At 48.1% G+C, this 14,879-nt stretch overlaps 1 protein-coding gene across 1 annotated transcript; it reads left to right on the top strand.

Moving 5' to 3' along the window:
• Positions 1-10,132: 10,132 nt before the first annotated feature.
• Positions 10,133-12,508, top strand: S100A9 (S100 calcium binding protein A9). Its single transcript, XM_004285670.4, has 2 exons — positions 10,133-10,293; positions 12,155-12,508. Exons 1-2 carry the CDS (start codon positions 10,144-10,146, stop codon positions 12,410-12,412), a joined length of 408 nt encoding a protein of 135 aa, XP_004285718.2. The 5' UTR covers positions 10,133-10,143; the 3' UTR covers positions 12,413-12,508.
• The last annotated feature ends 2,371 nt before the right edge of the window (positions 12,509-14,879 follow it).

Below are 14,879 nucleotides of genomic sequence, written 5' to 3'. Positions count from 1 at the left end.
TTGGCCTCTGGCCCTGCCCTCCTTCTCCAGCTGCTGCCTCCTCGGCCTTCTCTCTCTCTAGCACTAGAGGGCACTCCCTCCCCGGGAATGGAGACTGGGCCCTGGCTTTCCAGAGAGAAGAGGAAGGCCCGGATCCCTAACCAAATGGGGAGAAGAGGAGGAGGGCGGAGCTCTGAGGCTCTGAGGAGCTCTGTCCACCAACCACAGAATCGAGAGGGACTCGGTGAGACCAGACAGGTGCTGACAGCAGGGGACCCGCCCTGTGAAGAAGCCCCGGTACTTCCTCCCCGGGAAAGGGCATGGCTGCCCAAGGCTCCCTGAGCTCCTTCCTCATCCCCAGTCCCCAGGAAACCCGGCAAAGCCAGGGGTTGTGCCTGTGGGACCTGAGGGTCACCTCTGGGAACGTCCTGCCCGTGGGGACAGATCTGCTCCAGGAGTTTGAAGGCTGTGGATGGAGGTCGTTCACCAACAGCCCCCCACCCCACTCCTTTCCACTGGCCTCACCAGCAGGGGCAGGATGGGAGCAGAGAAGTAGAAAAGTACATCCCAGGAGGCCACACACACTGTGTCCTCATCACTAGAACTTACTCCCACCCTGTGGCTGGGGGGCCCATTCACTCACCACCCCTACCTCAGCAGCAAACTGTCACCCACCCAGGAAGCCCCCCACAAACCGAGACTCTCCAGCCCCTCACCCACTCTCCACTCATCCCCTAACATGCTCCACAGTCTGCAGCTCTGGTCTCCAGAGCCCTTGAATCTTCACAGAGGGAACTCCACATGACCCTTTGCACAAGTACAATAGGACATTGTGCCTCCACAGGGACCTGCAGGGGCTCCCACCTCCCAGTGGGTGGGGTAGCCTCCTGAGACCCTAAACGGACCCTTCTGAGGGAACACCCCCAAATCTGCACGGGTTGCCCTTAGTGGAGCTGCAGAGTCACCCTGAGGCCGGGGATCCACAGAAAACCTCCCTCAAAGGGCTGCACTGGTTCCACCTGCTGTTCTCACCTGTTGACCCACCCAGGCCCAGGGCTGAGTCTCCCCCAAGGAGAAGACTCCACTTCCCACCACCCCTCCTTCCAACCTCTGGCCTTGGTTGGCAGTGAGGGGGGCTGGGTGGGGTCTGGGCACCTATGGATCAAGCCAGGAATAGCCTGCCAGGGTCGGGACCTCCACGGTTCAGCCCTGGTCTCAACCCAGGCCTGGGTTAGCCTGGGACCTTGGAGCCTGCCATGACCTTCTGACATGAGGGAACCCACCGCCAACACAGGATCCCCAAGTGTGGACTCCCTTCTATTTCAAAGCCCAGTCCAGCTGCTCACTCCTGCCAACCGCTCACCCTATTCTCCCCCCACCCATTCACTTTCACCCTAATCAGCACTATATGGTCACAGTCAACATCTCCACAGAAAGTCACAGGACAACAAACAGACCGGTGGGTTTTTCACGCTCACTCGTTTCTTCATTTATTCGTGCACTCCTGCATTTATTAGTTCAACATATTGCTCTGTCCTGGGACCACGGAGGTGAGTCAGGCCACATCCCTGGCTCGGGGATCCTCAGCAGAGTGCAGGAGAAAGACCTGAAAGTCAAGAACTTCGGGCAGAGCAGAGGTCACGGCCTTCAGCACACGCCATGCTTCATTGTTAATGTTCTCATTTTCCTTTAAAATTAGTTCACGAAGGAGATTGTTAAAGATGGCGGAAGAGTAAGACGCGGAGATCACCTTCCTCCCCACAGATACATCAGAAATACATCTACACGTGGAACAACTCCTACAGAACACCCACTGAACGCTGGCAGAAGACCTCAGACCTCCCAAAAGGCAAGAAACTCCCCACGTACCTGAGTAGGGCAAAAGAAAAAAGAAAAAACAGAGACAAAAGAATAGGGACGGGACCTGCACCAGTGGGAGGGGGCTGTGAAGGAGGAAAGGTTTCCACACACTAGAAGCCCCTTTGCGGGCAGAGACTGCGGGTGGCGGAGGGGGGAAGCTTCAGAGCCAAGGAGGAGAGCGGAGCCACTGGGGTGCGGAGGGCAAAGCGGAGAGATTCCGGCACAGAGGATCGGTGCCGACCAGCACTCACCAGCCCGAGAGGCTTGTCTGCTCACCTGCCGGGGCGGATGGGGGCTGGGAGCTGAGGCTCGGGCTTCAGAGGTCTGATCCCAGGGAGAGGACTGGGATTGGCGGTGTGAACACAGCCTGGAGGGGTTAGTGCACCACGGCTAGCCGGGAGGGAGTCCGGGGAAAAGTCTGTACCTGCCAAAGAGGCAGGAGACTTTTTCTTCCCTCTTTGTTTCCTGGTGCACGAGTAGAGGGGATTAAGAGCGCTGCTTAAAGGAGCTCCAGAGACGGGCGCGAGCCGCGGCTAAAAGCACGGACCCCAGAGACGGGCATGAGACGCTAAGGCTGCTGCTGCCGCCACCAAGAAGCCTGTGTGCGGGCACAGGTCACTATCCACACCTCCCCTCCCGGGAGTCTGTGCAGCCCGCCACTGCCAGGGTACCGGGATCCAGGGACAACTTCCCCAGGAGAACGCACGGCGCCTCAGGCTGGTGCAATGTCACGATGGCCTCTGACGCCGCAGGCTTCACCGCATCCGTACCCGTCCCTCCCCCCGGCCTGAGTGAGCCAGAGCCCCCGAATCACCTGCTCCTTTAACCCCGTCCTGTCTGAGCGAAGAACAGACGTCCTCCGGCGACCTACATGCAGAGGCGGGGACAAATCCAAAGCTGAGCCCCGGAAGCTGTGCAAACAAAGAAGAGAAAGAGAAATTTCTCCCAGCAGCCTCAGGAGCAGCGGATTAAATCTCCACAATCAACTTGATGTACCCTGCACCTGTGGAATACTTAAATAGACAAGGAATCATCCCAAATTGAGGAGGTAGACTTTGAGAGCAAGATTTATTATTTTTTCCCCTTTTCCTTTTGTGAGTGTGTATGTGTATGCTTCTGTGAGAGATTTTGTCTGGATAGCTTTGCTTTCACCATTTCTCCTACGGTTCTGTCTGTCCGTTTTGTTTACTTGTTTGTTTTACATTTAAAAATTTTTTTCTTAATAATTATTTTTTAATAACTTTATTTTATTTTATCTTTATTTTATTTTATCCTCTTTCTTTCTTTCTTTCTACTTTTTCTCCCTTTTATTCTGAGCTGTGTGGATGAAAGGCTCTTGGTGTTGCAGCTAAGAGTCAGTGCTATGCCTCTGAGGTGGGAGAGCCAACTTCAGGACACGGGTCCACAAGAGACCTCCCAGCTCCACGAAATATCAAATGGCGAAAATCTCCCAGAGATCTCCATCTCAACACCACCACCCAACTTCACTCAACGACCAGCAAGCTACAGTGCTGGACACCCTATGCCAAACAACTAGCAAGACAAGAACACAACCCCACCCATTAGCAGAGAGGCTGCCTAAAATCATAATGAGGCCACAGACAACCCTAAAAAACACCACCAGACGTGGACCTGCCCACCAGAAAGACAAGATTCAGCCTCATACAGCAGAACACAGCCACTAGTCCCCTCCACCAGGAAGCCTACACAACCCACTGAACCAATCTTAGCCACTGGGGACAGACACCAAAAACAATGGGAACTACGAACCTGCAGCCTGCAAAAAGGAGACCCCAACCACAGTAAGATAAGCTAAATGAGAAGACAGAAAAACACACAGCAGATGAAGGAGCAAGATAAAAACCCACCAGACCTAACAAATGAAGAGAAAATAGGCAGTCTACCTGAAAAAGAATTCAGAATAATGATAGTAAAGATGATCCAAAATCTTGGAAATAGAATGGACAAAATGCAAGAAACATTTAACAAGGACCAAGAAGAACTAAAGATGAAACAAGCAACGATGAACAACACAATAAATGAAATTAAAAATACTCTGGAAGGGATCAATAGCAGAATAACTGAGGCAGAAGAACGGATAAGTGACCTGGAAGATAAAATAGTGGAAATAACTACTGCAGAGAAGAATAAAGAAAAAAGAAAGAAAAGAACTGAGGACAGTCTCAGAGACCTCTGGGACAACATTAAACGCACCAACATTCGAATTATAAGGGTCCCAGAAGAAGAACAGAAAAGGAAACGGACTGAGAAAATATTTGAAGAGATTATAGTTGAAAACTTCCCTAAAAGGGGAAAGGAAATAGTTAATCAAGTCCAGGAAGCACAGAGAGTCCCGTAAGGATAATCCAAGGAAAAACACACCAAGACTCATACTAATCAAACTGTCAGAAATTAAATACAAAGAAAACATATTAAAAGCAGCAAGGGAAAATCAACAAATAACACACAAGGGAATCCCCATAAGGTTAACAGCTGATTTTTCAGCAGAAACTCTGCAAGCCAGAAGGGACTGGCAAGAAATATTTAAAGTGATGAAGGAGAAAAACCTACAATCAATATTACTCTACCCAGCAAGGATCTCATTCAGATTTGATGGAGAAATGAAAACCTTTGCAGACAAGCAAAAGCTGAGAGAGTTCAGCACCACCAAATCAGCTTTACAACAAACGCTAAAGGAACTTCTCTAGACAAGAAACACAAGAGAAGGAAAAGACCTATAATAACGAACCCAAAACAATTTAGAAAATGGGAAGAGGAACATATATATCTATAATTACCTTAAATGTAAATGGATTAACTTCTCCCACCAAAAGACACAGACTGGCTGAATGGATACAAAAACAAAACCCATATATATGCTGTCTACAAGAGACACACTTCAGACCTTGGGACACATACAGACTGAAAGTGAGGGGATGCAAAAAGATATTCCGTGCAAATGGAAACAAAAAGAAAGCTGGAGTAACAATTCTCATATCAGACAAAATAAACTTTAAAATAAAGACTACTACAAGAGAAAATGACACTACATAATGATCAGGGATCGATCCAACAAGAAGATATAACAATTGTAAATATTTATGCACCCAACGTAGGAGCACCTCAATACATAAGGCAAATACTAACAGCCATAAAAGGGGAAATCGACAGTAACACATTCATACTAGGGGATTTTAACACCCCACTTTCACCAATGGACAGATCATCCATAATGCAAATAAATAAGGAAACACAAGCTTTAAATGATACATTAAACAATATGGACTTAATTGATATTTACAGGACACTCCATCCAAAAACAACAGAATACACATTTTTCTCAAGTGCTCATGGAACATTCTCCAGGATAGGTCATATCTTGGGTCACAAACAAAGCCTTGGTAAATTTAAGAAAACTGAAATTGTATCAAGTATCTTTTCCAACCACAACGCTATGAGACTAGATATCAATTACAGGAAAAGATCTGTAAAAAATATAAACACATGGAGGCTAAACAATACACTACTTAATAACGAAGTGATCACTGAAGAAATCAAAGAGGAAATAAAAAAATACCTAGAAACAAATAAAAATGGAGACACAATGACCCAAAACCTATGGGATGCAGCAAAATCAGTTCTAAGAATGAAGTTTATAGCAATACATTCCTACTTTAAGAAACAGGAAACATCTCGATTAAACAACCTAACCTTGCACCTAAAGCAATTAGAGAAAGAAGAACAAAAATTCCCCAAAGTTATCAGAAGGAAAGAAATCATAAAGATCAGATCAGAACTAAATGAAAAAGAAATGAAGGAAACGATAGCAAAGATGAATAAAACTAAAAGCTGGTTCTTTGAGAAGATAAACAAAATTGATAAACCATTAGCCAGACTCAGCAATAAAAAAAGGGAGAAGACTCAAATCAATAGAATTAGAAATGAAAAAGGAGAAGTAACAACTGACACTGCAGAAATACAAAGGATCATGAGAGATTACTACAAGCAACTTTATGCCAATAAAATGGACAACCTGGAAGAAATGGACAAATTCTTACAAATGCACAACGTGCCAAGACTGAATCAGGAAGAAATAGAAAATATGAACAGACCAATCACAAACACTGAAATTGAAACTGTGATTAAAAATCTTCCAACAAACAAAAACCCAGGACCAGACGGCTTCACAGACAAATTCTATCAAACATTTAGAGAAGCGCTAACACCTATCCTTCTCAAACTCTTACAAAATATAGCAGAGGGAGGAACACTCCCAAATTCCTTCTACGAGGCCACCATCACCTTGATACCAAAACCAGACAAGGATGTCACAAAGAAAGAAAACTACAGGCCAATATCACTGATGAACATACATGCAAAAATCCTCAACAAAATACTAGCAAACAGAATCCATCAGCACATTAAGAGGATCATACACCATGATCAAGTGGGGTTTATTCCAGGAATGCAAGGATTCTTCAATATATGCAAATCTATCAATGTGATAAACCATATGAACAAACTGAAGGAGAAAAACCATATGATCATCTCAATAGATGCAGAGAAGGCTTTTGACAAAATTCAACACCAATTTATGATAAAAACTCTGCAGAAAGTAGGCATAGAGGGAACTTTCCTCAACATAATAAAGGCCATATATGACAAACCCACAGCCAACATAATCCTCAATGGTGAAAAACTGAAAGCATTTCCACTAAGATCAGGAACAAGACAAGGTTGGCCACTCTCACCACTCTTATTCAACATAGTTTTGGAAGCTTTAGCCACAGCAATCAGAGAAGAAAAGGAAATAAAAGGAATCCAAATCGGAAAAGAAGAAGTAAAGCTGTCACTGTTTGCAGATGACATGATACTATACATAGAGAATCCTAAAGATGCTACCAGAAAACTACTAGAGAAAATCAATGAATTTGGTAAAGTTGCAGGATACAAAATTGATGCACAGAAATCTCTGTCATTCCTATCCACTAAGGATGAAAAATCTGAAAGTGAAATCAAGAAAACACTCCCATTTACCATTGCAACAAAAGAATAAAATATCTAGGAATAAACCTACCTAAAGAGACAAAAGACCTGTATGCAGAAAATTATAAGACACTGATGAAAGAAATTAAAGATGATACAAATAGATGGAGAGATATACCATATTCTTGGATTGGAAGAATCAACATTGTGAAAATGACTCTACTACCCAAAGCAATCTATAGATTCAATGCAATCCCTATCAAACTACCACTGGCATTTTTCACAGAACTAGAACAAAAAATTTCACAATTTGTATGGAAACACAAAAGACCCCGAATAGCCAAAGCAATCTTGAGAATGAAAAATGGAGCTGGAGGAAATCAGGCTCCCTGACTTCAGACTATACTACATAGCTACAGTAATCAAGACAGTATGTTCCTCACACAAAAACAGAAAGATAGATCAATGGAACAGGAAAGAAAGCCCAGAGATAACCCCACGCACATATGGTCACCTTATCTTTGATAAAGGAGGCAGGAATGTACAGTGGAGAAAGGACAGCCTCTTCAATAAGTGGTGCTGGGAAAACTGGACAGGTACATGTAAAAGTATGAGATTAGATCACTCCCTAACACCATACACAAAAATAAGCTCAAAATGGATTAAAGACCTAATTGTAAGGCCAGAAACTATCAAACTCTTAGAGGAAAACATAGGCAGAACACTCTATGACATAAATCACAACAAGATCCTTTTTGACCCACCTCCTACAGAAATGGAAATAAAAACAAAATTAAACAAATGGGACCTAGTGAAACTTCAAAGCTTTTGCACAGCAAAGGAAACCATAAACAAGACCAAAAGACAACCCTCAGAATGGGAGAAAATATTTGCAAATGAAGCAACTGACAAAGGATTAATTTCCAAAATTTATATGCAGCTCATGCAGCTCAATAACAAAAAAACAAACAACCCAATCCAAAAATGGGCAGAAGACCTAAATAGACATTTCTCCAAAGAAGATATACAGATTGCCAACAAACACATGAAGGTTGCTCAACATCACTAAACATTAGAGAAATGCATATCAAAACTACAATGAGATATCATCTCACACCAGTCAGAATGGCCATCATCAAAAAATCTAGAAATAATAAATGCTGGGGAGGGTGCGGAGAAAAGGGAACACTCTTGCATTGCTGGTGGGAATGTGAATTGGTACAACCACTGTGGAGAACAGTATGGAGGTTCCTTAAGAAACTACAAATAGAACTACCATATGACCCAGCAATCCCACTACTGGGCATATACCCTGAGAAAACCATAATTCAAAAAGAGTCATGTACCAAAATGTTTATTGCAGCTCTATTTACAATAGCCAGCAGATGGAAGTAAAATAAGTGTCCATCATCGGATGAATGGATAAACAAGATGTGGCACATATATACAATGGAATATTACTCAGCCATAAAAAGAAACAAAATACAGTTATTTGTAGTGAGGTGGATGGACCTAGAGTCTGTCATACAGAGTGAAGTAAGTCAGAAAGAGAATGACAAATACCGTGTGCTAACATATACATATGGAATCTAAGAAAAAAAAAAGTCATGAAGAATCTAGGGATAAGACGGGAATAAAGACACAGACCTACTAGGGAATGGACTTGAGGGTATGGGGAGGGGGAAGGGTAAGCAAAGTGAGATAGTGGTATGGACATATATAAACTACCAAACGTAAAATAGATAGCTAGTGGGAAGCAGCCTCATAGCACAGGGAGATCAGCTCGGTGCTTTGTGACCACCTAGAGGGGTGGGATAGGGAGCGCGGGAGGGAGGGAGATGCAAGAGGGAAGAGATATGGGAACATATGTATATGTATAACTGATTCACTTTGTTATAAAGCAGAAACTAACACCATTGTAAATCAATTATACTCCAATAAAGATGTAAAAAGAAAAAAATTAGTTGACGAATCTTATAAGCAGGAGTTTTCACATAAAATTTCAGATTCCCTGGACCTTCGGGAGGTCCATTAACACCTGATCCACTTTCCCACGTGCCCGCCTTCCCCTGAGGCTGAGTACCAGCTGCCCCTTCAAGTTAGGAATGCTCTCATTTGCCACAGTCCTCACCACTCCCTAGTGTCCCCAACCCTGAGGCCCCATGTCGGTTGTCACGAGTCATGCTACTGATGGTGCTCTTGGTGTTCTCCAGCCCACACCACTTCACCACTTTACTCCAGGTCCCTAGTTCCTGCAAGCTTGTGTCTTGAGATCCTTGGTCCAGAGTGAAATGTGCCCTGGTAGAGGCAGCAGAGGGCGCTGTGGACACACACAGGAGAGGCGCCCTGGGCACCTGCTGGGATGGAAGGATGCAGGCTGCTGTCTGTGCTTCCTGCATCAGCCCGAACAATGGAGGGCAGGCCCCTCGCCCTCCTAAGAGCACTCATCACAGGGCCAGGCAGGGCCATCCTTGTTGGACTGCCCAACAAGGGGAGACAGAGTGGGTTGGCCACCTCAGGGGTCCTCAGCCCACCACCAGACACTGGCTATTGCAGGTGGGAAGGCACAACCTCAGCGGGGACAGGGGGAGAGAGGGGTGCCAGAGGAGAGGCAGCTTGCTAGCTTGCTCAGGAAGGGCAGGGCTGTGGTGTGGAGGGGAAGTGGACTAACCAACAAGCTTCCTCCCAAACCAGCTCCAGGTCAGGGCTTGGAATTTCACAAAAAGGCAAAAAGGGCTTTGTGAACATTTCTTGTCCCGGCCCAGTCCCGTTCCTGGCAGTGACACAGCCTAGCTCAGGGTTACCACACTGCTTACCTGTGAAGCAATCTTCCCGCAAGAAGGCTGAGTTTCTCAGCCAGAGGCCTATAAATGCTGGGCCCCCATCTTTCTGTCAAACCCCTCTGTGTGACTTCTGGGCTTGGGTAAGTGAGCTGCCAGTTTCCCCGGGGCCGGAGCCTGCCTGCTGACTCTTTACTCCCCTCACCCATCTTCATTTCAAACCTCCTCCTGGAAGCCCTCCTTGATTGACTGCTCACTTTAAAGCCTCCTTCCCGTTTTCTTAGGTCATGTTCTGCTGCAGCCTCCTGTCCTCAAAGGCTCTCCTTTTCGGCACTCCCTAGATAGTCTATAAACCATTCCTACCATGTGTGGAATAGGGTCATCTCCCAGTTCTGTTGCAGCCCCTGCTTTCTTTTTATTCTGTCTCCTCCCTTCATTCCTGCGTGCAGCCAGTAGGAGGTGTCAAGGAAGCTTGATGGTCTTTTCTTCTAAGCACCAGAACTCTTGCTTCTCCTTTGCTCAAACAGAGTGCAGGAAGATGGCTGACCAACTGTCGCAGCTGGAAAGCAGCATAGAAACCATCATCAATATCTTCCACCAGTACTCTATACGGCTGCAGCCCCCGGACACCCTGAACAAGAAAGAATTCAAACAGCTGGTGAAAAAAGAGCTGCCAAACTTTCTCAAGGTAGGACTGGACCCCTGTCAGAAATGACCCGAACAGTCTGGGCTAAGGATGGAGAATAGGGGTGCAGTCTGCAATGGTCAAGGAAAAAGTTCTTGCCCCTTCAACCTAGCCTCCAGAGGCAGTGGGCTCCGTGTTTGGAACAGGATTTGGACACTGTCACTAGAGGTGGTCCGTGTTAGGTGGCACCAACAGACTGAGCATGTGCAGTGTGCCAGGTCCCATCCTGGGCAGGGCGTGTAGTGGCCCACCGGGACCCACTGTCCTGACGGGAGAGACACACAACAGACATGTTGACCAATCAAGAACACAGATAGATCCACAGCCAATAAGTACCTGAAAGAAAAACAGAGAGCACTGTGGGTGATGTGGGCTGGGTACAGGGAGAGGAGACTAGTTAAATGGACGTGAAGGGCCCCTCTAATGAGATGACCTTTGAGCTGAGACCTGAATTTTGGTGGGGGGAAGCAAGTGAAGACTACCCTTGGCAGGAAGCCAATGAGATTGTAAGCCTCAGATGGACTTGGAGTGGAAGACCCCAGAGGGCTTTTCTAATCCAAAGGCTCTCTGGTAAGAAACAAATGAACAGCATGTGGGAAAGGACCCAGCCCAGCACCAGTGTGTATAAAGCACTCAGTAACATGTTAGTTTATTTCCCTGATCTGAAAATGATTAGGCAACTCTAAGAAAAGGAGGATTCGTTCCACAGGATCTTTTTGTTTTCTTTACAAATTTGGTGACTTTGGGGACACAGAAGACTGGACTAAGAAGGGTGGGACATCTAGGTCCCAGACTCAGTTCCATTCCTGGAGCGAGATGTTCCGGGATAGGTGGCCAGCCCTGCCTGGAGTCCCTCCCCACCTTGGAAAGGTGGAGAATCACAGCTGTCGGAGGTACTGGGGTTGCTGACAGCTCCCTGAAATTGCAGACCTCAGCAAGCAGGACGCTCGGTCAGGGTAGACAAGAGAGGATACAGCCAAGAGGTTGTGTGGGCAATGTTTTCCTTTGTGAGACCCCTATCCCACCCCATCCACCACGCCCCACATCCAGAGCAGATAGGCCAGGATTGGAAGCTGGGCCCCCTCCTACGGGCTGCTCAGGAGCGAGGGATCTGCCAGGGTGATGCCAAAGGTGCAAAAAAGCAGGTCACGCTGAAGCGTTGCAGAGTGGGAAGGGCGTGGGAGGTGAGCTGGGCACCTGCAGTTTCCCAGGAGGAGCCTCAGCGGGGGTGCCCCAGCCAGTGGGAGGCGGGGCTGGAACCCAGTGGGGCCTGGACCCTTCACCTCCCCTCATGCCCCCTTGCACACTTATCACACCACACTGCTCTCTGTCTCCATCTCGTTTCCCTCGGGTGCTTCCCCGCCATGCAGGCTGAAATGAGTGTCACTAAGTAGTAACCTGGAGAGGGAGTGGGGAGGCGGGAAGAGGAGGGCGTGACATGGATAGGAGTAGAGGGAACGGGACAAGACCGGGCTGTGGGCCAGATCGGAATGTGCGTGTCCACCCTTCTGCTCCCAAGCCTTGTCAATCTGCACAAGCTGATTACCGTTTGTACGACTGTTTCCTCAAGTCTTCCTCAAGGAAGATTCCAAGTCTCCCTATCATTGTTATAAGGACCAAATGAGGAGACATCTCTGTACTTATGAACGTGTGTGACCTCAGGCAAGTCACTCGACCTCAGTTCCTCTCCTGTAAAATGGAGAGAATTGTGGTGGCCAGGAATCAGAAAGTGTCCAGCAGATGCTCAAACTGAGGCCCAGGAGCCTGGTGTCACTCTGCCTTTGCCATCGGGTCACTTGCTGTGCTCCCCGTCCTTAGCCCTGACCACACCCAGCCCTGACTGCCCTGTGTCTCCCACCGGCAGAAGGAGACAAAGGATGACAAAGCCATAAACGAGATCATGGAGGACCTGGACACGGATGTAGACAAGGAGCTGAACTTCCACGAGTTCTCCGTGCTGGTGGGCAAGCTGACGGAAGCCTCCCACGAGGAGATGCACAAGACGGCACCCCCAGGAGTAGGCCACAGGCACGGGCCAGGCTTCGGGGCAGGTGGTTCAGGCCACGGCCACAGCCATGACAATCACAGCCACAGCCATGGCAATCACGGCCACAGCCACTAATCAGGTCAGGCCACCAGCCCCTGCCCACCTAGGGCCACGGGGCTGCCTTAGCTGCAGGGCAGGGAGATGGGGGTGAAATATAAAGTCTTCCTCCAAGCCAGTGTTCTGTGTGCTTCTTTCCCCACCCCCTTCCCAACCTGACCTTCCTGGAGGTCTGGGGGTTTGACAGCCCTGTGGCTTAACTGGGCCTCAATGTCTGCATTCAGTAAGAACAAAACAAGAAGCAACAAAAATGTGGGTCTCTTCTGGGCCCTTTGGATTCACCTCCCTGACCGTCTCCTCACCTCTGACTCTAGGCCCCCCTGCTTAGGTCCCCGTCACCCTTCCCCAGCTCAGGACCTCTCTGTCCAGACAGTCAAAGTGGCCCTTGTCACCATAAAAAGCAAAAGGGGAGTTTCCCTTCCCCTCAACCTTCCAGCCACCCCCCAATCCTGCCCCCACCCCCTCTTCACCTGGTGCTCTCCACACGGCCATCTCTCTCCTACCAGAACCTTAGTCCTCTAGACAGAACGTGTCTGTGGAGGAACACTGAAGTCCAGGACAGATGGGGTGTGTTACCCACAAATGGAGTTCTGAATCCACGGGGGCATTGGGTGTCTCTCAGCAGACCTAGGGTCCTCCATGGATACGGGGGTAGGTAAGCACACGGATGGGAAGCAGGGGTCTGGCCCCGGGTGGACAGGAGTGTGAGAAGGGTACCTGCCTGCCCGTTGGAAGAAACAAGATCCAGCCCTGGCTCTGCAGCTACAGAGCCTAACCACTGAGGGGCGGAGGTTGGACACAGGGTCCAGAGAGCCTCTCAGGCCTGAGGACTCTTATCCTAAGCCTCGAGGGCAAGCTGACCTCCCTGAGATGGCCGGGGTTCCTCCAGGCCCCAGTGGGTGGATGAGACCTCAGGCCAGCAGAAACCCTGGCTCCTCTGCAAACTCGTGGCTGGCCTGGCTCCCAGCTTCCCTGCAGCTGCTGCCTCTGGTCCTCACCTCAGCAGCCTCCAGACCACTCACTTCAGAGACATCCAAGGGACTCCAGGCCTTAGAGCAATGCCGTAAAGTCCCCCTACTGGGTCATTACCGGGCTGGGGTGGGCCTTCCAAACTCCAGAGCCCAAATCAGGGTCGTCTGCTCTGCCCTGTGCTTTCAGCAGAGAGAAAACTCTGATAGGATTAGGATTGGGGGTGCTGGGAGAAGACGAACAGCATCCAACCCCCAGGTTACAAGTGAAGAAAGTGAGGCATAGAGTCGAGAAGGGACCAGTTCAAGGTCATACAGTGGTGATTGGTGAAGATATTGCAGAGAGCCTTGAATCCATCTTCCCTGCAGCCTAGATCTCACAGCTCCTTCCCCAGTGTTGAGCATGAAGCCAGGAGCGGCGGTCAGACTCCAGCTCCTCCCAGGCCACTTGGCTGTAGCCTGGCCCCTGGCCTGCCTGCTGTGGACCGTGTAGGCCCTGTTCTAAGAGCCTTTGCTGTGGCGACAGGGATTTCCGGGCTCCCACTTGAGGGTATGAGGGTGCTTCCAGGAACCACTCCAGGCTGTGAGCTTGGGGAGAAGGGTTCAGAAGCCCCCAGCCCCTGGGGGATCCCATAGGTGGGGAGACTCATCTCCTCACAGCCCTGCTAACCCACCCTCACGTCCCTGCTGTGCAGCTTGGTGCAGGAGAAAGAGAGCTGGCCCGGCAGTTGGGAGGCCTGGGTTCTACCAGTGGCCTGGCCAGGACTAGATACCTCAGGTAGGGTAGGCTCCCCCCAACCCCTCTGCCCACCAGTGCTTATCACAATGTGACATAAATATGTCTATGACTCTGCTTCCTCACTAGACTGTGAACTCCACGAGGTCAAGTCCATGGCATCTGTCTTATTCTCTGCTTTATTCCGAGCACCTAGAGAGGTGGCTGATACACGGTAGGTTCTCAACAAATACTGACTGTATAGATGTTCCAAAATTCCCCACATGCTCCAGGCTCCCTTCTTGGGGGCAGGTGTAGAGAAAGGAGGGAGAGGAGGTGGGATTAAAACCAGCAAAATGTCCCCACAACCAGTCGCCAAAGCTTCAATAAAATGCCTCAATCACTGGGGAAAAAAAAAAAAAACCAGAAGGCTCTAACTATGGAAAACAGTATGGAGGTTCCTTAAAAAACTAAAAATAGAACTACCATATGACCCAGCAATCCCACTACTGGACATATATACCTTGAGAAAACCATAATTCAAAAAGAGACATGCACCACAATGTTCATTGCAGCTCTATTTACAATAGCCAGGACATGGAACCAACCTAAATGTCCATCTACAGACTAATGGATAAAGAAGATGTGGCACATATATACAATGGAATATACTCAGCCATAAAAAGAAATGAAATTGAGTTATTTGTAGAGAGGTGGATGGACCTAGAGTCTGTCATACAGAGTGAAGTAAGTCGGAAAGAGAAAGACAAATACTTTATGCTAACACATATATATGGAATCT

This window comes from Orcinus orca, chromosome 1, assembly GCF_937001465.1.
Source record: "Orcinus orca chromosome 1, mOrcOrc1.1, whole genome shotgun sequence".
In the NCBI taxonomy this organism is placed as follows: Eukaryota; Metazoa; Chordata; class Mammalia; order Artiodactyla; family Delphinidae; genus Orcinus; species Orcinus orca.
The sequence above is the reverse complement of the archived record's forward strand: the minus strand, read 5'-3'. Positions and strand labels throughout refer to the sequence as shown.

What these genes read in the sequence shown, in the direction of transcription:
- S100A9 (XM_004285670.4), top strand. Translation starts at nt 10,144, where the DNA reads ATGGCTGACCAACTGTCGCAGCTGGAAAGCAGCATAGAAACCATCATC. An exon ending in AGCTGCCAAACTTTCTCAAG is followed by an intron (nt 10,294 to 12,154) that starts GTAGGACTGGAC and finishes TCCCACCGGCAG; the next exon opens with AAGGAGACAAAGGATGACAA.